The sequence below is a fragment of the Pseudophryne corroboree genome, chromosome 3, assembly GCF_028390025.1.
Source record: "Pseudophryne corroboree isolate aPseCor3 chromosome 3, aPseCor3.hap2, whole genome shotgun sequence".
Classification (NCBI taxonomy): domain Eukaryota; kingdom Metazoa; phylum Chordata; class Amphibia; order Anura; family Myobatrachidae; genus Pseudophryne; species Pseudophryne corroboree.
The window spans coordinates 390,036,338-390,061,196 of record NC_086446.1 but is presented as its reverse complement, the minus strand read 5'-3'; the positions used below and the strand labels follow the sequence as shown (position 1 = coordinate 390,061,196).

Here is a 24,859-nt window from a genome sequence, read left to right as displayed (position 1 = left end):
ATGTAAACACTAGAAAAGGTGATCTGGTTTTTGACATAAGTTTTCCCATTCAACGTAGTAAAATATGTTTGAGAGGATGTAATTAAAGAATTAGAACAGAAATCCTGTGAATGACATCACCCAGCTGGTGAGAAAAAATAAGATTTTACTTACCGATAAATCTATTTCTCATAGTCCGTAGTGGATGCTGGGGACTCCGTCAGGACCATGGGGAATAGCGGCTCCGCAGGAGACAGGGCACAAAAGCAAGCTTTTAGGATCACATGGTGTGTACTGGCTCCTCCCCCTATGACCCTCCTCCAAGCCTCAGTTAGGTACTGTGCCCGGACGAGCGTACACAATAAGGAAGGATCTTGAATCCCGGGTAAGACTCATACCAGCCACACCAATCACACCGTACAACTTGTGATTTGAACCCAGTTAACAGTATGATAACAATGAAGTAGCCTCTAAAAAAGATGGCTCACAACAATAATAACCCGATTTTTTGTAACAATAACTATGTACAAGTAATGCAGACAATCCGCACTTGGGATGGGCGCCCAGCATCCACTACGGACTATGAGAAATAGATTTATCGGTAAGTAAAATCTTATTTTCTCTAACGTCCTAGTGGATGCTGGGGACTCCGTCAGGACCATGGGGATTATACCAAAGCTCCCAAACGGGCGGGAGAGTGCGGATGACTCTGCAGCACCGAATGAGAGAACTCCAGGTCCTCCTCAGCCAGGGTATCAAATTTGTAGAATTTTGCAAACGTGTTTGCCCCTGACCAAGTAGCTGCTCGGCAAAGTTGTAAAGCCGAGACCCCTCGGGCAGCCGCCCAAGATGAGCCCACCTTCCTTGTGGAATGGGCATTTACAGATTTTGGCTGTGGCAGGCCTGCCACAGAATGTGCAAGCTGAATTGTACTACAAATCCAACGAGCAATAGTCTGCTTAGAAGCAGGAGCACCCAGCTTTTTGGGTGCCTACAATATAAACAGCAAGTCAGACTTTCTGACTCCAGCCGTCCTGGAATTATATATATATATATTTTCAGGGCCCTGACAACGTCTAGCAACTTGGAGTCCTCCAAGTCCCTAGTAGCCGCAGGCACCACAATAGGTTGTTTCAGGTGAAACGCTGACACCACCTTAGGAAGAAACTGGGGACGAGTCCGCAGTTCTGCCCTGTCCGAATGGAAAATCAAATATGGGCTTTTGTAAGACAAAGCCGCCAATTTTTACAATCGCCTGGCCGAGGCCAGGGCCAACAGCATGGTCACTTTCCATGTGAGATATTTCAAATCCACAGATTTGAGTGGTTCAAACCAATATGATTTGAGGAATCCCAACACTACGTTGAGATCCCACGGTGCCACTGGAGGCACACAAGGGCTGTATATGCAATACTCCCTTGACAAACGTCTGGACTTCAGGAACTGAAGCCAATTCTTTCTGGAAGAAAATCTATAGGGCCGAAACTTGAACCTTAATGGACCCCAATTTGAGGCTCATAGACACTCCTGTTTGCAGGAAGTGCAGAAATCGACCTAGTTGAAATTTTTTCGTGGGGCCTTCCTGGCCTCACCCACGCAACATATTTTTACCACATGTGGTGATAACGTTGTGCGGTGCCTGCTGAGGAAGTCTGCTTCCCAGTCGTCCACTCCCGGAATGAACACTGCTGACAGTGCTATCACATGATTTTCCGCCTAGCGAAAAATCCTTGCAGTTTTGCCACTGCCCTCCTGCTTCTTGTGCCGCCCTTTCTGTTTACGTGGGCGACTGCCGTGATGTTATCCCACTGGATCAATACCGGCTGACCCTGAAGCAGAGGTCTTGCTAAGCTTAGAGCATTATAAATTTGCTCTTAGCTCCAGTATATTTATGTGAAGAGAATTCTCCAGACTTGATCACACTCCTTGTGTGACTGCTCCCCAGCCTCTCAGGCTGGCCTCCGTGGTCACCAGCATCCAATCCTGAATGCCGAATCTGCGGCCCTCTAGAAGATGAGCACTCTGTAATCACCACAGGAGAGACACCCTTGTCCTTGGATATAGGGTTATCCGCTGATGCATCTGAAGATGCGATCCGGACCATTTGTCCAGCAGATCCCACTGAAGAGTTCTTGCGTGAAATCTGCCGAATGGAAGCGCTTCGTAATAAGCCACCATTTTTACCAGGACTCTTGTGCAATGATGCACTGACACTTTTCCTGGTTTTAGGAGGATCCCGATTAGCTCGGATAACTCCCTGGCTTTCTCCTCTGGGAGAAACACCTTTTCCTGGACTGTGTCCAGAATCATCCCTAGGACCAGCAGACGTGTCGTCGGAACAACTGCGGTTTTGGAATATTTAGAATCCACCCGTGCTGTCGTAGAACTACTTGAGATAGTGCTACTCCGACCTCCAACTGTTCTCTGGACCTTGTTCTTATCAGGAGGTCGTCCATTTTCTTTGAAGACGAATCCTCCTTTCGGTCATTACCTTGGTAAGGACCCGGGGTGCCTTGGACAATCCAACGGCATCGTCTTGAAACTGATAGTGACAGTTCTGTACCACGAACCTGAGGTACCCTTGGTGAGAAAAGGCAAATTTTGGGACATGGAGGTAAGCATTCCTGATGTCCCGGGACACCATATAGTCCCCTTGTTCTTTGCTATCACTGCTCTGAGTGACTCCATCTGGATTTGAACCCTTGCAAGTGTTCAAATTTTTCAGATTTAGAATAGGTCTCACCTAGCCTTCAGTACCACCATATAGTGTGGAGTAATACCCCTTTCCTTGTTGTCGGAGGGGTAATTTTATTATCACCTGCTGGGAATACAGCTTGTGAATTGTTTTCAATACTGCCTCCCTGTCGGAGGGAGACATTGGTACAGCAGACTACAGGAACCTGCGAGGGGGGAAACCTCTCGACATTCCAATCTGTACCCCTTGGATACTACTTGTAGGATCCAGGGGTCCTGTACGGTCCCAGCGTCATGCTGAGAACTTGGTAGAAGCGGTGGAGGGCTTCTGTTCCTGGGAATGGGCTGCCTGCTGCAGTCTTCTTCCCTTTCCTCTATCCCTGGGCAGATATGACTCTTATAGGGACGAAAGGACTGAGGCTGAAAAGACGGTGTCTTTTTCTGCAGAGATGTGACTTAGGGTAAAAAACGGTGGATTTTCCAGCAGTTGCCCTGGCCACCAGGTCCCATGGACCGACCCCAAATAACTCCTCCCCTTTATACAGCAATACATCTTTGTGCCGTTTGGAATCTGCATCACCTGACCACTGTCGTGTCCATAAACATCTTCTTGCAGATATGGACATCGCATTTACTCTTGATGCCAGAGTGCAAATATCCCTCTGCGCATCTCGCATATATAGAAATGCATCCTTTAAATGCTCTATAGTCCATAAAATACTGTCCCTGTCAAAGGTATCAATATTTTTAGTCAGGGAATCCGACCAAGCCACCTCAGCTCTGCACATCCAGGCTGAGGCGATCGCTGGTCGCAGTATAACACCAGCATGTGTGTGTATACTTTTTAGGATATTTTTCAGCCTCCTATCAGCTGGCTCCTTAAGTACGGCCCTATCCGTAGATGGTACCGCCACTTGTTCTGATAAGCGTGTGAGCGCCTTATCCACCCTGAGGGGTGTTTCCCACCGCGCCTTAACTTCTGGCGGGAAAGGGTATACCGCCAATAATTTTCTATCGGGGGAAACCCACGCATCATCACACACTTCATTTAATTTATCTGATTCAGGAAAAACTACAGGTAGTTTTTTCACCTCACACATAATACCCTTTTTTGTGGTACTTGGAGTATCAGAAATATGTAACACCTCCTTCATTGCCCTTAACGTGTGGCCCTAAAAGAAAATACGTTTGTTTCTTCACCGTCGACACTGAAATCAGTGTCCGTGTCTGGGTCTGTGTCGACCGACTGAGGTAAATGGGCATTTTACAGCCCCTGACGGTGTTTGAGACGCCTGGACAGATACTAATTTGTTCGCCGGCCCTCTCATGTCGTCAACCAGCTTGCAGCGTGTTGACATTGTCACGTAATTTCCATAAATAAGCCATCCATTCCGGTGTCGACTCCCTAGAGAGTGACATCACCATTACAGGCAATTTGCTCCGCCTCCTCACCAATATTTTCCTCATACATGTCGACACACACGTACCGACATACAGCACACACATAGGGAATGCTCTGATAGAGGACAGGACCCACTAGCCCTTTGGGGAGACAGAGGGAGAGTTTGCCAGCACACACCAAAACGCTATAATTATCCAGGGACAACCTTTATATAAGTGTTCCTTTTATAGCATTTTAATATATATACATATCGCCAAATCAGTGCCCCCCCTCTCTGTTTTAACCCTGTTTCTGTAGTGCAGTGCAGGGGAGATCATGGGAGCCTTCCCACCAGCCTTTCTGTGAGGGAAAATGGCGCTGTGTGCTGAGGAGAATAGGCCCCGCCCCCTTTTCGGTGGGCTTCTTCTCCGGAGTTTTAGATATCTGGCAGGGGTTAAATACATCCATATAGCCTCAAGGGCTATATGTGATGTATTTTTCGCCATACAGGTATTATACATTGCTGCCCAGGGCGCCCCCCCCCAGCGCCCTGCACCCTCCGTGACTGCTGTGTGAAGTGTGCTGACAACAATGGCGCACAGCTGCAGTGCTGTGCGCTACCTGATGAAGACTGAGAGTCTTCTGCCGCCTGGTTCCGGACCTCTTCATCTTCAGCATCTGCAAGGGGGGTCGGCGGCGCGGCTCCGGGACGAACCCCAGGGCGAGCCCTGTGTTCCGACTCCCTCTGGAGCTATGTCCAGTAGCCTAAGAATCCAATCCATCCTGCACGCAGGTGAGTTGAAAATCTCTCCCCTAAGTCCCTCGATGCAGTGAGCCTGTTGCCAGCAGGACTCACTGAAAATAAAGAACCTAAAAACTTTTTCTAAGCAACTCTTTAAGAGAGCCACCTAGATTGCACCCTTCTCGGCCGGGCACAAAAACCTAACTGAGGCTTGGAGGAGGGTCATAGGGGGAGGAGCCAGTACACACCATGTGATCCTAAAAGCTTGCTTTTGTGCCCTGTCTCCTGCGGAGCCGCTATTCCCCATGGTCCTGACGGAGTCCCCAGCATCCACTAGGACGTTAGAGAAAAAGGCTTAGAGAGTATAATATTTATATATTGGTAAGTAAAGATATACCATACTACATAGCCAGATCAAGGGGGGGGATGCAGGGCATCATTTTTGTTGAAATACCATTTTTATTAATGAAATAGTTCAACATATGTGACGCCAGTCATATATTAAAAGGGAAGTCCATGTAGAGAGCACTTTGTCCCTCCCAGAATGGGTCATGTTGAGAGGTATGCATAACCTAATATACACCCTCCCCCTCCACCAGGGCCCCCTTGTCTTAAGTGACCCAGGCCCCCCCGGCTTAATCCGGCCCTGCCATAATACCCTGTACTAATGTAATACAAATGTATCATTCCATACGTGTAATGTTTGTAGTGTATGCTACTTTCTTCCCCCTTCTTATGCTATGTATTCCCCCTTTATGTTGCTGCTTGGCGATACATTGTACCGCAAAAAATTCCTAGTGTACGTGAGTACACCTGTCCAATAAAGCTGCTTCTGATTTATAGGTGTGTCCTAATTTAAGAACTAATTTGTTTGCATTTTGTAATGTCTCATTTGCTAGATTCCAGGTATATCAGTATAATTATACCCCTGAAATTTCCATCTAGATTAGATGGAAATTTCAAGTGTATGATTACTAATAGAGGCCCACCGGGGGAATGCAGTGGTAGGGGCCCATGCTTAGGAATGTGGCCAGTCTCTAGAGGGGGTGTGGCCTGCAGCCACATTACATTGGATTGCCTAACCATTAGAGAGTGAATAGTATGGGCCCCTTGATATATATATATATATATATATATATAGTAAGCACAAATCCTGTACAGTATAATGTAACATATGTATAATGTATAATTCAAGTGCACAGTCCTGATCCTGATCTCTAGAGGTGGAGGTGGGCCTCTAGGCAGTGGGGCCCACCTTGGATTCTCCCTGTACCCTTGTGGGCCAGTCCAACTCTGATTGAAAGCCATGAGCACTGGTTTTACCTATTTCATTGACCATAAATAATTTGAATTGGTCCTGGACCATCAATCCAGGGCCCCCCTGCAAGTACCCTGAGGCACCCTAGGGTGCCACGGACACGGTACACAGTTTGAGAACTACTGGTCTACACTATAAATTATCACCAGTAGGGCTTTACCCTGTCACTTTGTCTACTTCAAATGCACTCATAACTTTATTCTTATCTTTTATATGTGTGATTATAATGCTTAATTTGCAATTATGCATTCTATACTTGCATATTTGCAGTTTACAATTTTAATCCCTTTTATTTACATGATTTAAACTAATTTCCTAGAAACTACAGAAAATTGACAACTACAGAACACACAGATTATAGTACAAGCAGACATGGATAACATGACAAACAAATAATTTGCTGTGTTTACTGGATTAATATGCGAAGTTTACTGGATATAATCTAATGCGCATTAAATTTAAGGTTAGGCTCAAGTCAAGTCCTTTTCTTAAAATATTTGGGCATTAATTGTCTCAGACTTTTAGAACAGCCCATCAGTAATTATATCTTATTTTAAAATGTTTTAAAATTATACTTTTGCGTATTAGTGTAACTATTGGGACTAAATAAGTATATTAAGCATGCTACTACTAATATATAACCAAGTTTATTAGACATGAGCGGATGAGAATTGCAGCTGCTGCACCAAATTAGGTCCACAGAGACCCACACAGTCAGCACACTAACTCCTAAAGCCCATTGGCATTGGCTAACAATAAATGCGTGGCACACTTACTACAGGCCACAGTGGCTACCTCAGATCGGTTGATTCTATATCGATCTACTACTGACGTCCGTGTATAACGACGTCTACAAATGCGGTAACTGTGTAAGCAACAGTCACCACCTGACTAACGAAAATTATCCGTGCGCCATATTTGTTGTGGGCAGGATTCCATCACTTTTCACATTTGTTGGCGCAAGTATTGTAATGAATCTGACGTTACAGTGTGAATTTGGACTGCAATGTAAATAATAGCTATAGTACTTTGCGGATTCAGCTGTTTTATTACAAAGATATTTTAGGAGAAGCTGGGGGAAGGAAGCGCCCAGTAGTGACGTGACGTCATCACTCTGCGCGGCTGTTGTGGAGACATGGCGGAGAAGGGAAGTGCACAGGGGTCAGAGCCACAGTTTGCACACAAGGTCGACCCGAAGCTGGACAAGCTCACCCCGGAGCAGCTGGAGTTCATGCGGAGGAGGGAGATGGCTCAGTGGGCGAAGAACTCGGGGAAGATACGGTCCAGGAATATTTTGACCGCCCTGACGATAGGCGGCATCGTGCTGGGGATCTGTATCCTTCTAGTGGCGCACTGATCTCCTAATACTGCATTTATATAATTAAGGGGTCTATTTACTAAGCCTTGGATGGAGATAAAATCACTGGAGATAAAGTACCAGCCAATCGGTTCCTGACTGTCATTTTTCAAACACAGCCTGTGACATAGCAGTTAGGACCCGATTGGCTGGTACTTTATCTCCAGCGACTTTATCTCCATCCAAGGCTTAGTAAATAGACTCTAAATGTGTTAGTGCATTATATTTTGGATTGTGGCTTAAATAATATACATATCTCATTCTTGCTGTCATGCAGAATCAATCATACAGGGAGGGATTGGGCTGGGAAATTTTGATTTGGGAACAAACATAAAGAAGCAACCCGCAGGCCTCTGGTGGCTATATAATGCAGATCCTCCATGGGGGGAATTCAGTTCCAAGCGAGGTGCCGCTGCTACTGCCATTTATGGTAGTGTTGACATTGTAAGTTTTCCCTTGTATCGCTATGGGATGTGAGGGAAAGTTTGTTATTGCGTCAGGATGTGACGTGCCATTCCAGAACCTCACACTGCGTTGAATCCCCCCATGAGTTTGCTGGTTAGTAGCCATATATTGCTATCCCATCAAATGTCTCTTGGTTGAACAGAGCAGACAAGTTTACCTACACCTCCTGCAGTCATGGCTATGCAGGGAGTCTGTTATTTCATAGGTTCAAATATAATGTGGCATTGAATGGCTGTTGCTAACCACCAAGGAAAATGCAGTACCTGACTGGTCTTGGATGGTGAGTGGGGAGACTGACATGTCACTGTTGACAGACTACCTCGGATTGATTACTGATTGTGTTTGCGTACTGAATTTAACATGTCTGTTGGGGTTTTTTTGTCTTTCCAACCTTGTAATAGCAAAAGTGCTTTATGTTAAGTTGTATCTGAAAATCCTGTTTTGTGTACAGCACAAACTAAATTGAAATGCTAACTCCATCTATGGGCAGTATCCTATTACCTGCAGTAAATTACGCAGCTAAAGGTCTCTGGGGGACTATCCTACTAGCCCCGATAAGCCGTTGTGAGCCGCGGTTTATCAGGAATTTTGTTAACCTGCCTCGGCAGCCGAAACTAAATTCCCGGAAACAGCCCTGTTTTCACTGAACCTGTGTGTTGTTCAGGAGAAACGGCATTTTTTTTTACAGGCAATGTAATAGGATAGCCTGTAAAAAAGAAAAATCTGTGAAATATCGAAAAAACTGAAAAAAGGAATGTTTTTCACAACCGATGTTTTAACGTGGCTAATAGGTTACCGCCCTATGGCTTAACAAAGAAAAAAAATGTATGAAGGGATTTTAGTGATCTAAGGCACAGGTTCTCAAACTCGGTCCTCAGGACCCCACACAGTGCATGTTTTGCAGATCTCCTCACAGAATCGCAAGTTAAATAATTAGCTCCACCTGTGGACCTTTTAAAATGTGTCAGTGAGTAATTAATACACCTGTGCACCTGCTGGGTTACCTGCAAAACATGCACTGTGTGGGGTCCTGAGGGCCGAGTTTGAGAACCTATGATCTAAGGCACAGGTTCTCAAACTCGGTCCTCAGGACCCCACACAGTGCATGTTTTGCAGGTCTCCTCACGGAATCACAAGTGAAATAATTAGCTCCACATGTGGACCTTTTAAAATGGGTCAGTGAGTAATTAATACACCTGTGCACCTGCTGGGTTACCTGCAAAACATGCACTGTGTGGGGTCCTGAGGACCGAGTTTGAAAACCCCTGATCTAAGGGAACAATTCAATTTGAAGAGAGTTGAATAGCACCAGGAATTAGCTCCCAAGGCTATTCAGTAAAGCACGATGGTAAGTCTGAGAATGCCCATTCTCCCAGACTAAACATGGTGTTTTGTCGGGCGAACACAGCATTCTCCGACTTAAGTGCCCGGCCCAACGCTATTGAATGTTCATGATAAAAGGACATTGACAACCTGAACAATGTTTACCCAAGCAGCAGTAAGTACAACCATGTATTTTATTTTAGCTTGCCTAATGCTGGCCATACACAAGGTCGATATCGTGTGCAAATACGATTTCTCTAACGTCCTAAGTGGATGCTGGGGACTCCGTCAGGACCATGGGGAATAGCGGCTCCGCAGGAGACAGGGCACAAAAAGTAAAAGCTTTTGGACCTAGGTGGTGTGCACTGGCTCCTCCCCCTATGACCCTCCTCCAAGCCTCAGTTAGATCTTTGTGCCCGGCCGAGAAGGGTGCAATCTAGGTGGCTCTCCTGAGCTGCTTAGAAGTAAAAGTATACTTAGGTTTTTTTATTTTCAGTGAGTCCTGCTGGCAACAGGCTCACTGCAGCGTGGGACTAAGGGGAGAAGAAGCGAACTCACCTGCGTGCAGAGTGGATTGGGCTTCTTGGCTACTGGACATTAGCTCCAGAGGGACGATCACAGGCCCAGCCATGGATGGGTCCCGGAGCCGCGCCGCCGGCCCCCTTACAGATGCTGAAGCAAGAAGAGGTCCATAAATCGGCGGCAGAAGACTTTCCTGTCTTCATAAGGTAGCGCACAGCACTGCAGCTGTGCGCCATTGCTCTCAGCACACTTCACACTTCGGTCACTGAGGGTGCAGGGCGCTGGGGGGGGGCGCCCTGGGAAGCAATGAATTTACCTTATTTGGCAAAAAATACATCACATATAGCTCCTGGGCTATATGGATGTATTTAACCCCTGCCAGTTTTCCAGAAAAAAGCGGGAGAAGAGCCCGCCGTGAAGGGGGCGGGGCCTATCTCCTCAGCACACAGCGCCATTTTTCCCACACAGCTCCGCTGGTAGGAAGGCTCCCAGAATCTCCCCTGCATCCTGCACTACAGAAACAGGGTAAAAAAAGAGAGGGGGGCACTTATTTGGCAAAATAACAGATATAAGCAGCTATAAGGGATAGACACTTATTGTAAGGTTGTCCCTATACATATATAGCGCTCTGGGGTGTGCTGGCAAACTCTCCCTCTGTCTCCCCAAGGGGCTAAGTGGGGTCCTGTCCTCTATCAGAGCATTCCCTGTGTGTGTGCTGGGTGTCGGTACGTGTGTGTCGACATGTATGAGGAGGAAAATGATGTGGAGGCGGAGCAATTGCCTATAATGGTGATGTCACCCCCTAGGGAGTCGACACCTGAATGGATGGCCCTAGTTAAGGAATTACGTGACAGTGTCGGCACGTTACAGAAAACTGTTGACGACATGAGACAGCCGGCAGCTCAGTTAGTGCCTGTCCAGGCGTCTCAAACACCGTCAGGGGCTATAAAACGCCCGCTACCTCAGTGGGTCGACACGGACCCAGACACAGACACTGACTCCAGTGTCGACGGTGAAGAAAAAACTTATTTTCCAGTAGGGCCACACGTTATATGATCACGGCAATGAAGGAGGTTTTGCACATCTCTGATACTGCAAGTACCACGAAAAGGGGTATTATGTGGGGTGTGAAAAAACTACCCGTAGTTTTTCCTGAATCAGATGAATTGAATGAAGTGTGTGATGAAGCGTGGGTTACCCCCGACAAAAAACTGCTAATTTCTAAAAAATTATTGGCACTATATCCCTTCCCACCAGAGGTTAGGGCTCGTTGGGAAACACCCCCTAGGGTAGATAAGGCGCTCACACGCTTATCAAAACAAGTGGCGTTACCGTCTCCAGAAACGGCCGCCCTTAAGGAGCCAGCAGATAGGAGGCTGGAAAATATCCTTAAAAGTATATACACACATACTGGTGTTATACTGCGACCAGCAATCGCCTCAGCCTGGATGTGCAGTGCTGGGGTGGCGTGGTCGGACTCCCTGACTGAGAATATTGATACCCTGGATAGGGACAGTATTTTATTGACTATTGAGCAATTAAAAGATACATTTTTATATATGCGAGATGCACAGAGAGATATTTGCACTCTGGCATCAAGAGTAAGTGCGCTGTCCATTTCTGCCAGAAGAGGGTTATGGACGCGACAGTGGTCAAGTGATGCGGATTCAAAACGGCACATGGAGGTATTGCCGTATAAAGGGGAGGAGTTATTTGGGGTCGGTCTATCAGACCTGGTAACCACGGCAACGGCTGGGAAATCCACATTTTTACCTCAAGTCACCTCTCAACAGAAAAAGACACCGTCTTTTCAGCATCAGTCCTTTCGTTCCCATAAAGGCAAGCGGACAAAAGGACAGTCATATCTGCCCCGGGGTAGAGGAAGGGGAAAAAGACTGCAGCAGACAGCTTCTTCCCAAGAACAGAAGCCCTCTTCCGCTTCTGCCAAGTCCTCAGCATGACGCTGGGTCCTTACAAGCAGACTCAGGTACGGTGGGAGGTCGTCTCAGAAATTTCAGCGCGCAGTGGGCTCACTCGCAAGTGAACCCCTGGATCCTGCAAGTAGTATCTCAGGGGTACAAATTGGAATTCGAGACGTCTCCCCCTCGCCGGTTCCTGAAGTCTGCTTTACCAATAGCTCCCTCCGACAGGGAGCCGGTATTGGGAGCCATTCACAAGCTGTACTCCCAACAGGTGATAATAAAAGTGCCCCTCCTACAACAAGGGAAGGGATATTACTCCACACTGTTTGTGGTACCGAAACCAGACGGTTCGGTGAGACCGATTTTAAATCTAAAATCTTTGAACACTTATATCAAAAGGTTCAAATTCAAGATGGAATCACTCAGAGCAGTGATAGCGAACCTGGAAGAAGGGGACTATATGGTGTCTCTGGACATCAAGGATGCCTATCTCCATGTCCCGATTTGCCCTTCTCACCAAGGGTATCTCAGGTTCGTAATACAGAACTGTCATTATCAGTTTCAGACGCTGCCGTTTGGATTGTCCACGGCACCCCGGGTCTTTACCAAGGTAATGGCCGAAATGATGATTCTTCTTCGAAGAAAAGGCGTATTAATTATCCCTTACTTGGACGATCTCCTAATAAGGGCAAGGTCCAGAGAACAGTTAGAAGTCGGAGTAGCACTATCTCAAGAAGTACTACAACAGCACGGGTGGATTTTAAATATTCCAAAATCGCAGCTGATTCCGACGACACGTCTGCTGTTCCTAGGGATGATTCTGGACACAGTCCAGAAAAAGGTGTTTCTCCCGGAGGAGAAAGCCAGGGAGTTATCCGAGCTAGTCAGGAACCTCCTAAAACCAGGAAAGGTGTCAGTGCATCAATGCACAAGGGTCCTGGGAAAAATGGTGGCTTCTTACGAAGCAATTCCATTCGGCAGATTCCACGCAAGAATTTTTCAGTGGGATCTGCTGGACAAATGGTCCGGATCGCATCTTCAGATGCATCAGAAAATAACCCTGTCTCCAAGGACAAGGGTATCTCTTCTGTGGTGGCTGCAAAGTGCTCATCTCCTAGAGGGCCGCAGATTCGGCATTCAGGACTGGATCCTGGTGACCACGGATGCCAGCCTGAGAGGCTGGGGAGCAGTCACACAAGGAAGAAACTTCCAGGGAGTGTGGTCAAGCCTGGAGACTTCACTTCACATAAATATACTGGAACTAAGGGCAATTTACAATGCTCTAAGCCTAGCAAAGCCTCTGCTTCAGGGTCAGCCGGTGTTGATCCAGTCGGACAACATCACAGCAGTCGCCCACATAAACAGGCAGGGCGGCACAAGAAGCAGGAGGGCAATGACAGAAGCTGCAAGGATTCTGCAATGGGCGGAAAATCATGTGATAGCACTGTCAGCAGTGTTCATTCCGGGAGTGGACAACTGGGAAGCAGACTTCCTCAGCAGACACGACCTACACCCGGGAGAGTGGGGGGGACTTCATCCGGAAGTCTTCCTCATGATTGTGAACCGTTGGGAAAAACCAAAGGTGGACATGATGGCGTCACGCCTCAACAAAAAACTAGACAGGTATTGCGCCAGGTCAAGAGACCCGCAGGCAATAGCTGTGGACGCTCTGGTAACACCTTGGGTGTTCCAGTCGGTGTATGTGTTCCCTCCTCTGCCTCTCTTACCCAAGGTACTGAGAATTATAAGACGGAGAGGAGTAAGAACTATACTAGTGGCTCCGGATTGGCCAAGAAGGACTTGGTACCCGGAACTTCAAGAGATGCTCACAGAGGACCCGTGGCCTCTGCCGCTAAGAAGGGACCTGCTTCAGCAGGGACCCTGTCTGTTCCAAGACTTACCGCGGCTGCGTTTGACGGCATGGCGGTTGAACGCCGGATTCTGAAGGAAAAAGGCATTCCAGATGAAGTTATTCCTACCCTGATTAAAGCTAGGAAGGATGTAACCGCACAGCATTATCACCGTATTTGGCGAAAATATGTTGCGTGGTGCGAGACCAAGAAGGCCCCGACAGAGGAATTTCAACTAGGTCGTTTCCTACATTTCCTGCAAACAGGACTGTCCATGGGCCTAAAGTTAGGGTCCATTAAGGTTCAAATTTCGGCCTTGTCGATTTTCTTTCAGAGAGAATTGGCTTCATTTCCTGAAGTTCAGACTTTTGTAAAAGGGGTACTGCATATACAGCCTCCCTTTGTGCCCCCAGTGGCACCTTGGGATCTCAATGTAGTTTTGGGATTCCTAAAATCACATTGGTTTGAGCCACTTGCCACGGTGGAATTAAAATATCTCACATGGAAAGTGGTAATGTTGTTGGCCCTGGCTTCTGCCAGGCGAGTATCTGAATTGGCGGCTTTATCCTATAAAAGCCCTTACCTGATATTTCATTCGGATAGGGCGGAATTAAGGACTCGTCTCCAAGTTGCTGGACGTAGTCAGGGCCCTGAAAATATGTTTCCAGGACGGCTGGAGTCAGGAAATCTGACTCGCTGTTTATCCTGTATGCACCCAACAAGCTGGGTGCTCCTGCTTCTAAGCAGACTATTGCGCGTTGGATTTGTAGTACAATTCAGCTTGCACATTCTGTGGCAGGCCTGCCACAGCCAAAATCTGTAAAAGCCCATTCCACAAGGAAAGTGGGCTCATCTTGGGCGCCCATCCCAAGTGCGGATTGTCTGCAATACTTGTACATAGTTATTGTTAACAAAATCGGGTTTTTGTTGTAGTGAGCCATCTTTTCAGAGGCTCCTCTGTTATCATACTGTTAACTGGGTTCAGATCACAAGTTGTACGGTGTGATTGGTGTGGCTGGTATGAGTCTTACCCGGGATTCAAAATCCTTCCTTATTGTGTACGCTCGTCCGGGCACAGTATCCTAACTGAGGCTTGGAGGAGGGTCATAGGGGGAGGAGCCAGTGCACACCACCTAGGTCCAAAAGCTTTTACTTTTTGTGCCCTGTCTCCTGCGGATCCGCTATTCCCCATGGTCCTGACGGAGTCCCCAGCATCCACTACGGACTACGAGAAATAGATTTATCGGTGAGTAAAATCTTATTTTCGGCGCCTCATATGCTGCATTGTGTATGTTTTGGGTACGAGTTCAATGCGTGGTCCTGCGGGTCGAACTTTGCATCCTCAGATCATACGTGCAGCCCATATTATCTGCAGTAATCGTATGCACATCGTACCATGTTTTATGCACATACAATGCATTTTTGTGAGGCACGCAATCGATGGTTTAACGACTGGTCGTTGGCACGTTGTGTGTCACTCGTATTGTCTGGGACTGCCAGGGAGGTGTCGGGGAGGTTGAAGGGAAATCGTGTTATGACTTGCATTGGATGCGAGTCGTCCTGATGTATGGCCAGCATTATTCTACCCAAAACAAAAAATTTAGTTTTTGGCTAGAGTTAGGCAATGCTTAAACCTAGCAGCTTCAGCCAATTATTGTCACTGGCACTACAGAAAGTGTATATAAATAGAAAAACTGAAAGTAGATGGTAAGCTCTTACACAAACTTCTTACAGTTAACCTTGGGCACAAGTGGTGGGTAATTAATGTTGATGGGAAGAGGGCTGGTAAATCATGTTCATCATTGCTATGTTAGTATTCTGTGCAGTGGATGTGCGTAACCTCACCTCAAATTATTTTTGTATGTAACTTGCATTACAAAATTGTTGCTCACAAATTTTAGAGACATTGGTGGTCATTCCGAGTTGTTTGCTCGTTGCCGTTTTTCGCAACACAGCGATTAGGTGGAAAATGCGCGCATGCGCTAAGTTATTTAACACAAAACTTAGATTTGCTGGTGTTTGTGCGGCGCTTTTCAATCGCACTGCTGATCAGTGAGTGATTGACAGGAAAGGGACGTTTCTGGGAGGCAACTGAGCGTTTTCCGGGAGTGTGCTAAAAAACGCAGGCGTGCCAGGTAAAAACACAGGAGTGGCTGGAGAAACAGGGGAGTGGCTGGCCGAACGCAGGGCGTGTTTGTGACGTCAAACCAGGAACTAAACGGAATGAGGTGATCGCAATCTAGGAGTAGGTCTGGAGCTACTCAGAAACTGCGGGGAATTATTTATTCGCAGTTCTGCAAATCTTTTGTTCGCTATTCTGCTAAGCTAAGATACACTCCCAGAGGGCGGCGGCCTAGCATTTGCAATGCTGCTAAAAGCAGCTAGCGAGCGTTCAACTCGGAATGAGGGCCATTATTTCATGGATATATATGGGATGTTGGAGACAGAGATTGTATCCATTGGTGTCTAATTATGTAAAATAAAAAAATGCATTTATAAGTGTTTTAAATATTAGTACAAAGCAAAGAATTGTTGGTAACCTTGCAGTCAACTACTATAGCTACCTATGTTCTTATTTTTTTTGTGGGGAGCATTGTGGTGCAGTGCTTTTTATTTATTTTTTTTGCTTCTTTTACATGTTCTGTGCAAGTGCATGCTACCCAGTGCATGTCAAACATGTTCAGCAATTTACTATACTGAATTACAACTGGTCTTCAAATTAATTTCCAGTAGATGGCGCTCTACTGTGCAATCCATTTGTTGTTCAGGTATGACGGCTGTCCCCGGGGTGTCGAGCTGAAATGCATGAAAAGTGATCATTTTGGGCACCCAAATGGGACTTTTCGCGTTGCACCTATTAGTTTAGCCACTTTACACGGCTGAACCTGACTTCTATGGGAGCGATAGCAGTGATAAAAAAGATCAATTGAATATCAACCGCAATCTCCCTTCACTTAAGGTGGGAGATGGGGCGTGTTATAACAATTGAATATCTCCCATGGTCTTCATTCTGTGCTCAGGTTCAGAACATGGGACTCCCTGGGCTAGCAGTTAAACTATCCAAGTGGACAACTGTATGGGAAATAGTGTTTACTCTAGGATTTTTTTAGGGCAGGGTTCTGAGCTTTGAAGAGGGCACATTTTTATTGTGAAGGGCACATTTTTGATGTGACTCTTTGCGCACAAAGCATAGCGCATATGTATGTGTATATATACACACCTAACATCTGTACTGAGAAACATACTGTATATGTCCAGTCTTCTATGTGTTATAAAACAGAAAAGTTAAATAATGGGTTAAAATATATAGGGAAAAAAAGAAGTCTGTTCTACTAGGGAAATACTGTAAGCAGTACATGCTCACTGCTTACCCTGTTCTTTCCCTCTTTATCAGAGTGCTGTGTTATTTACAGTGCCTCCTCTGCCATCCAGTTTGCTAAAGGATAGAAATTGTGGTCCAATTTCAGAGGTGGGCAAGGAGTAGACGACAACATTGTAACATGCACTCTGACTGTTGCATTCTGTATACAAGGGGGCGATTTATGGTCCTGCAGGGTGCACAGAAAAAGGACAGGGTGCTTTTTCACATTTCAAAAATGGGCAGGGTGCAGCACCCTGCTGAAACAGACTAGAAGGAACACTAGGAAACATAACCTTTGGCAAGCAGAGCGCGCCACCTTGCCCAAAGCGTGGCAAACGAAGTGAGCCCACAGGGGTACATGTTTTACTCTTCTGAACAAGTTTAATGATGTTCTGAAGCAGTTTGCTTATGGCTATCCAGGGGGTCCCCATGTACTGAACTTAAACCCTTCATTCTTTCTAAAAAATAGTTTTACCATCTACATAGGTGTAAATTCTTAAAAAAATCTATGTAAAAAGCAATCCTAAATGTGTGTGAATTCAATGTTTGTTTCTCCGCCTCCCGTTGCAATGATACAGGCAGTGCAGACACATAAGTCATTGCTGTTTTCCCCTCGCCTCATCGTGTCTCTGCTGTTTAAGTTGATGTTGGAGCTGTTTGATATTAATGTGCTTCAGTTCCTTAACTTACTTATAGATGGCTACACCTTCTTTTCTGTGTCTCAAGAAAAGTTTCTAGATGAGCTTGAAAATGAAGCAAAAGTTGCGCGAGCACATTATCCGAAAACATCAGCTAACTGATGGAAGACCCCAGGAAAGAGACTGGTTATCTGAAGTAGTTTGGAATCTCTTCACGGACGTCAGAAACTCCATCCTACAGACCAGAATTCCAATATGGCAATAACCTAATGTCATGTCAAGCATGGAAAGCTTGATGGGAGGCAATCTTGATATGAATGGAAAATGTCTGTATTGATATAAATATTTCTGTCTCAATTTTAAATGTATTGCACAGAAACACCTTATTGTTGGTGCAGGCTTTTGCAGTTTGCTGACTAAAAATATTGAGAAATTATTAGGATAGATCTGTCTGTTTACATGCATTTATTTCCCCAGTTTCCATTTGTTAATAAAATATTTAAAGATGCCCTAAATGTGTATTTATTTAAGAAAACCCAAATACTAGCCACATTTTAAAATACAGTATATCTAAAAAGTCTTTTTAGTAAACCAAATAAATCAAACAATCATTAATTAATGAGATTACAATGCTTCTATCTGTCCTTTTGTTGAATGTTGTTGAACGAGCTCTGTGTTTGAAATGCATAGATAAAGATGTTACATAAAAGAGCCATTAATCATTCATACATAAAATGTGTAAAAGTTCCCGTATCTTAACAGAACTTGATATATATAAAATAATCTTTACATTTTGTAGCTGGGTGTCCGTTATTGTTCTGTTGTCAGTGCGGTCTTTGGGGGAATTCAGATGTTTGAAATTTGGTTGGGTGTCTGTTTTTTTCCTGTGTATTGGATAGGAAAAAACAGACACCCAACTGACTTTTCAATCAATTGAATATCCCCCTTTGAATTTAATAGACTTATAGATGAGAACTCTGCTATGTAGAGGTAGAAGATCTACCACAATGGTGCATAAGAGGTTTGTTATTGCTGCCTTACACCCTAATGAAGACCTTTGTGACCAGTTCTGCTTGTAGTTTGTATGTTCTCCCCATTTTCATGTGTTTCCTCCATTATTATCACATAGTCCAAAGATATTATGGTGGACTAATTGTAAACAAATTGGTTATGATTGGTGTGTATGTTTCTTAGGTAAGGGAACTGTGTTTATGCATAATGAAGAAAGCATAATACATATTTCTTTTTCATCCACTAGGGGTCACTGGAGTACTCTTGGGATATGGACGGCTTCCGCAGGAACAGGGCACTGAATAATTTAAAATTTTGCCTACTCCTCCCCTCCATATCCCAGAGTACCTCAGTGTTTTTTCTGTGCTCGTCGGAGCAACAGGGCTGGTGTGGGGCTCCCACACTTAGTGAATACTTATTTTTTTTATTTTTTTTTACAATTTAAGCACATCCCTTCCCAGTTTATACTAAAAACGTGGGTCCGGGATAGTGCCGCTGCGCGAAGGCAGCGCATGGCGTGTCGGTCCTCACAAAGAGCACCCTCACAGCCACACGCAGCTCACTGACTGCTGCAAGAGCTGGACGGAGCTTACAGAAAGAAGCCCCGTCACAGCCCTCTCTACAGGAAACAAGGTATGCTGGGGGGACGGGGCAGTCAGCGCAGGCTGCCGCCCCACTGTGTGGGGAAAATGTTCTAACATCGCGCTGTACGGGGATCAGAACCGTCCGCACCCGCCGCTAACACAGGCCGCCCGCCCAGCTGCTACGTCCGCGCTGTACTGGGTTTAGAACTGCCCGCACCCGCCGCTAACACAGGCCGCCCGCCCAGCCGCTACGTCCGCGCTGTATGGGGCTCAGCGTCTACTCACAAGCTCGCCCAGCCGCTGCGACTGCCGCAGCACAGCCGCTCACACTAGCGCCGCTACAAGCCGCTCCGGCCCGCCGCACCACGGCCACACTTCCAACACGGCCGCATATATCGCGTGTTCCGCCTCCCTGCAATGTTCCAGGGGTCCCGCTTCCCGGCAACTGCTCCCCGCTGAGACACAGCGCTACACGGAGCTCAGGGGTAGAGGGGAGAAGGCTGATCACAGGCAGCGCTGCTGCAAAGGTAATTGGGCTGCCATATTATTTATACTGCAGAAGTTATATTAATAGGCTATTAAGTCTATATTCAATCCACAGTCAGGTGCAGGTTATAAAGTCATGTATTGTAACCTACATTGTGTTTATAACTGTAAACTTGGCATGGGGGCATTTTTTTAACATGTTTCCTGTTTGTGATTTCAGAACGTTCCTGTCCTACATCTCTACTCCACCGGAAGGGGTGTTAGTGGGAATGTTTGGATCAGGTTTTCATATAGTGCTGGCCACGTGCATTGCACTTCGGCCATATATATATATTTTACACACCTTAAGTAACTATTTTACTGAGTCGTGCAGGTGTCTGTCTTTGTATATTGTATTGTCTGTCTGCATAGGGCACCACAAAAAAAAAAAAAAAAAGAAGTATGTTTTGTCGGTTTCCATTCCGGAAGCCGGTGTCATCCCCGGACACTCCATGGTCTATGTTAGCAAATGTAATGGCTGGATTGAAATCAGAATTCGCCGCCGCTCGACACGAGCGGGAAGCGACAAGATGGGAGTCTCGGGTAAGACCGCCAGAATTACCGGAGGGCTCTCAGCCTTTGCAGAGGTCCAAGTCCACTTTGGATACAAGGGATACATTTATTTTGTCTTATAATTTACCAGTTTCTGCTAGGTTGCAGTCTGAAGATTCTATGCCAGACCTCGCTGCGCAAAATAAGGGTGAGGCGCGCGAATTAGACTAGCAGTCAGATACTGCAGGTTTTTTACAGCAAGTATTGATAAAGGCCAGTGTGTTAGTCTCTGAAGTTTACAGAGACTAAGGAGCCTCTGATAAAGTCGTATTTACTAAACGACAGAGATCTCCATTGGGTTTCCTGTTTCAAAATCTCTTAATAAGATGTTGGTAGAAACATGGAAGAACTGGATAACCGGTTCTTTACCTCGCCGATTTTAAGTCTAGTTACCCGTTTCCACAGTCAGTGACATCTACATGTGAGAATCCGCCATTGGTGGATTCGTCTGTTTTAAAACTTATAAAGACCCTTCAGATCGTAAAATAGAAGGGCATTTGGGTAACTAAGGCGCTAATTATGGATAACAGAACTCAAGATAACGATCACCTTATACTTCTCACTAATCAAATCTGAGAAGCTACTAGGTATCTATGTACAGCTTCTCCTACCGGCTGTCAGCTCATTTCTCGCCTTTCTTCGTCGCTAGTTATAGCACGAGCACTCTGGCTGCGTTCTTAATAAGCGGAGTCAGAGGTCAGAAGAATACGATGGCGAGAAGTTTATGATACAAAATATAGGGTGGTATCTGTCTGTGTACAGGGCGCATATGAGATATTTATAACATGGAATACATCCCTTTTGTTATTGAGAAGACGATATATTCTTCGTATGACAACTTGGAGGTTTCTCTGATTTGTCCTTCCTCCTCTCGTAGAATCATACAGTAATCCCGATGTTCATAAAAAACAAAAGTGAAGGAGAAATGTGTAGAACAGTTTTTCACCAGTTTGGTTATTTCCACAACTCAGGAAGTAAAAGGGCGTACCCTACTCACACAGAGACAAGTGAGTGGAAACCCATAAAGGTATCTTTCAATCAAGTACATTTCTTTAAAGTGTTGAAGTCTAAATTTCAGGAGCGTACCCAAAACTCACAATGGTGAAATGATGAGAAATCACATAAAGGTATCTTTAAAATCTTTTGATCTATCAGATGCGTACCCCAACTTACACAATTTGCAGTTGGAACATATGCATAAAGGTATCTTTTAAGTTTTCTACCACCAAGGAAAATGCGTACCACAACTCACTGGATATGGAGATATTCAACTCCTATCATGGTATCTTTATCCACGGTCACAGGAAATTATTCCACACAGGATACACGAAAAAAAACAGGAAAGGATTCCTCTTTGTTTGATTAAAACAGAGGATTTATTTCCCAAATACATCCAAAAGTCAAAAACATTTTTCTTAAAAACAGGTAGCAGAATAAAAATGACAAAAATAAAAATGGATCCAATTCTAGTCGTCCAAGGCTACAAACAGTACTGTGAGTAGCCTTGGACGACTAGAATTGGATCCATTTTTATTTTTTGTCATTTTTATTCTGCTACCTGTTTTTAAGAAAAATGTTTTTGACTTTTGGATGTATTTGGGAAATAAATCCTCTGTTTTAATCAAACAAAGAGGAATCCTTTCCTGTTTTTTTTTTTCGTGTATCCTGTGTGGAATAATTTCCTGTGACCGCGGATAAAGATACCATGATAGGAGTTGAATATCTCCATATCCAGTGAGTTGTGGTACGCATTTTCCTTGGTGGTAGAAAACTTAAAAGATACCTTTATGCATATGTTCCAACTGCAAATTGTGTAAGTTGGGGTACGCATCTGATAGATCAAAAGATTTTAAAGATACCTTTATGTGATTTCTCATCATTTCACCATTGTGAGTTTTGGGTACGCTCCTGAAATTTAGACTTCAACACTTTAAAGAAATGTACTTGATTGAAAGATACCTTTATGGGTTTCCACTCACTTGTCTCTGTGTGAGTGGGGTACGCCCTTTTACTTCCTGAGTTGTGGAAATAACCAAACTGGTGAAAAACTGTTCTACACATTTCTCCTTCACTTTTGTTTTTTATGAACATCGGGATTACTGTATGATTCTACGAGAGGAGGAAGGACAAATCAGAGAAACCTCCAAGTTGTCATACGAAGAATATATCGTCTTCTCAATAACAAAAGGGATGTATTCCATGTTATAAATATCTCATATGCGCCCTGTACACAGACAGATACCACCCTATATTTTGTATCATATACTGTTCTTGTAAAATTGGTGATTTTTACTTTGGCATTTGTAGTGGACGGGCTGCATTGCGCCACACGGGCAAACAGTTCAGAACAAACCTTTTCTGATGGCGAGAAGTTGTTTGGTCCTAAATTGGACAAATGGATTTCTGAGGCCATGGGGGTAAAGTCTGTTTTCCGACCATTGCCTCCAACGGTACCTAGACGGAAATACTCTGGCCCGGCGTTCAAATCCTTTAGACCTCAGCCCTTGCGAGGACGTGGTAGAGGAACAGCCACGCCTGGTAGACGAGGCAAGGACGTGGTTTCCAACAAACCAACATCAGTCAGGACGCCTTGGTCACCGACAAGCCACTGGCATGACGGGCTCTCAGCCCATCTCGGATTTCCAATTGTGGGAGCACGTCTTCAGACGTTCCATTTGGCAGAGTTCCAGACATCCACAGATCGGTGGATCCGCAATTATTCGTCATCTGGTACAATTGGCTGTCTCCCGCCACTGCGGGTTTTCAAGACAGGACTGCCTCTGTTGGACGACAAGAGGCGGTTCGGCAATTTGCCATTCAGTCTCTATTGGATTCAGCAGTTTGATTCCGGTCCCTGTACACCAACAAGGTCGGATGGCTCCGTCAGGCTAATATTGAACGTAAAGAGTCTCAATCAGTACGTCACTTACTACAATAAAGAGGGAATCTCTGCGGTCAGTAATTGCAAGTTTACAGCCACAGGAATTCATGATTGCGCTAGATCTCAAGGTTGCGTACTTACACATTCCGATTTGCCACCTAATCAGAGGTGCTTGTGTTTTGCAAAACGGCAGAATCATTACCAGTTTCAGGCTCTACCGTTGGGCCTCTCGTCAGCGTCTTCGGGTATTCACCAAAGTGATGTCTGTGATGATAGTTCATCTCAGATCCCTGAATGTGATAATAGTTCTGTACTTGGACAAATCTGCTCATCAAAGCTCCGTCTCAATAGATGTTCCTCAGACATGCGTTGCTAACGTACAAGGTACTAGTTCACCACGGTTGGATTGTCAACTTCAAGAAATCACATCTAATTTCGTCTCATCGACTTCAATTCCTAGTTATGATTCTCGGTACGGTAAATCAAAGAATTTATCTACCAGAACAGAAAGTACAGATTATTTGTCATCTGGTACAATACTGCTCAAGCCACGCACAGTCTCGGTACATTTGTGCATTCGCCTCTGAGGCACAATGGTGGCGGCTTTCGAAGCGATTCAGTTCGGAAGATTTCACTCACGTCCTTTTCAGCTGGATGTGCTCGTACAGTGGTCGGGTTCGCAGCTGCAGATTCACCACTCTACTCTGGTGGCTCAAAGTACACAATCTAACCGCAGGGAAACGGTTTGGCGCCTGGAATTGGATAATTCTCACGACGGACGCGAGTCTCAGAGGTTGGGGAGCTGTAGTTCAAAATTGTCAGCTCCAGGGTCTCTGGGCGGATCACGAAAGATTATCTGTCTATAAATGTCCTGGAACTCCGGGCAATTTGCAATGCGCTACGACAAGCAGTACACATGCTTCGGTCTCAGACTGTCCAGGTGCATTCAGACAAAGCGACGTCAGTCGCGTTCATCAACAAGCAAGGAGGAGCGAGAAGCCGCATGGCAATGCGAAAAGTAGCTCAAATCCTCAATTGGGCCCAACATCACCAAGTGATATTGGGGGTCATTCCGGGTTGTTCGCTCGTTATTTTTTTCTCGCAACGGAGCGATTAGTCGCTAATGCGCATGCGCAATGTCCGCAGTGCGACTGCGCCAAGTAAATTTGCTATGCAGTTAGGTATTTTACTCACGGCATTACAAGGTTTTTTCTTCGTTCTGGTGATCGGAGTGTGATTGACAGGAAGTGGGTGTTTCTGGGCGGAACCTGACCGTTTTATGGGTGTGTGCGAAAAAACTCTACAGTTTCTGGGAAAAACGCGGGAGTGGCTGGAGAAACGGAGGAGTGTCTGGCCGAACGCTGGGTGTGTTTGTGACGTCAAACCAGGAACGAAACTGACTGAACTGATCGCAGATGCCGAGTAAGTCTGGAGCTACTCAGAAACTGCTAAGAAGTGTCTATTCGCAATTCTGCTAATCTTTCGTTCGCAATTTTGATAAGCTAAGATTCACTCCCAGTAGGCGGCGGCTTAGCGTGTGCAAAGCTGCTAAAAGCAGCTTGCGAGCGAACAACTCTGAATGACCCCCATTGTCGGCAGTGTTCATTCCGGGAGTGGACAACTGGGAGGCGGATTATCTCAGCCGTTGGGATTTTCATCCAGGAGAATGGGCATTAAAGCCAGAAGTGTTTCACATGTTGATCCAGAGATGGGGTTACCCTCGAGGACCTGATGGCATGCCGCCACAATCGCCA

The 24,859-nt window shown here is 45.5% G+C and overlaps 2 protein-coding genes across 6 annotated transcripts in view; one reads left to right on the top strand and one right to left on the bottom strand.

Annotated features, from left to right (window-relative positions):
- Nucleotides 1-7,015, bottom strand: part of CNTD1 (cyclin N-terminal domain containing 1) — a 35,331-nt gene extending 28,316 nt beyond the window's left edge. For 2 of the 5 annotated variants that reach the window (XM_063960050.1, XM_063960054.1), the window contains exon 1: nt 6,910-7,015. The gene's annotated coding sequence lies outside the window, so the exon portion shown is untranslated. Of the gene's footprint in view, nt 1-6,890 lie in introns of all 5 variants that reach the window. The other 3 variants (XM_063960052.1, XM_063960051.1, XM_063960053.1) reach the window with 2 other exon arrangements.
- Nucleotides 7,016-7,148: 133 nt separating this feature from the next.
- LOC135055694 (cytochrome c oxidase assembly factor 3 homolog, mitochondrial) lies at nt 7,149-18,060 on the top strand. The gene is made up of 2 exons (XM_063960055.1): nt 7,149-7,448; nt 17,611-18,060. Exons 1-2 carry the CDS (start codon nt 7,250-7,252, stop codon nt 17,712-17,714), a joined length of 303 nt encoding a protein of 100 aa, XP_063816125.1. The 5' UTR covers nt 7,149-7,249; the 3' UTR covers nt 17,715-18,060.
- The last annotated feature ends 6,799 nt before the right edge of the window (nt 18,061-24,859 follow it).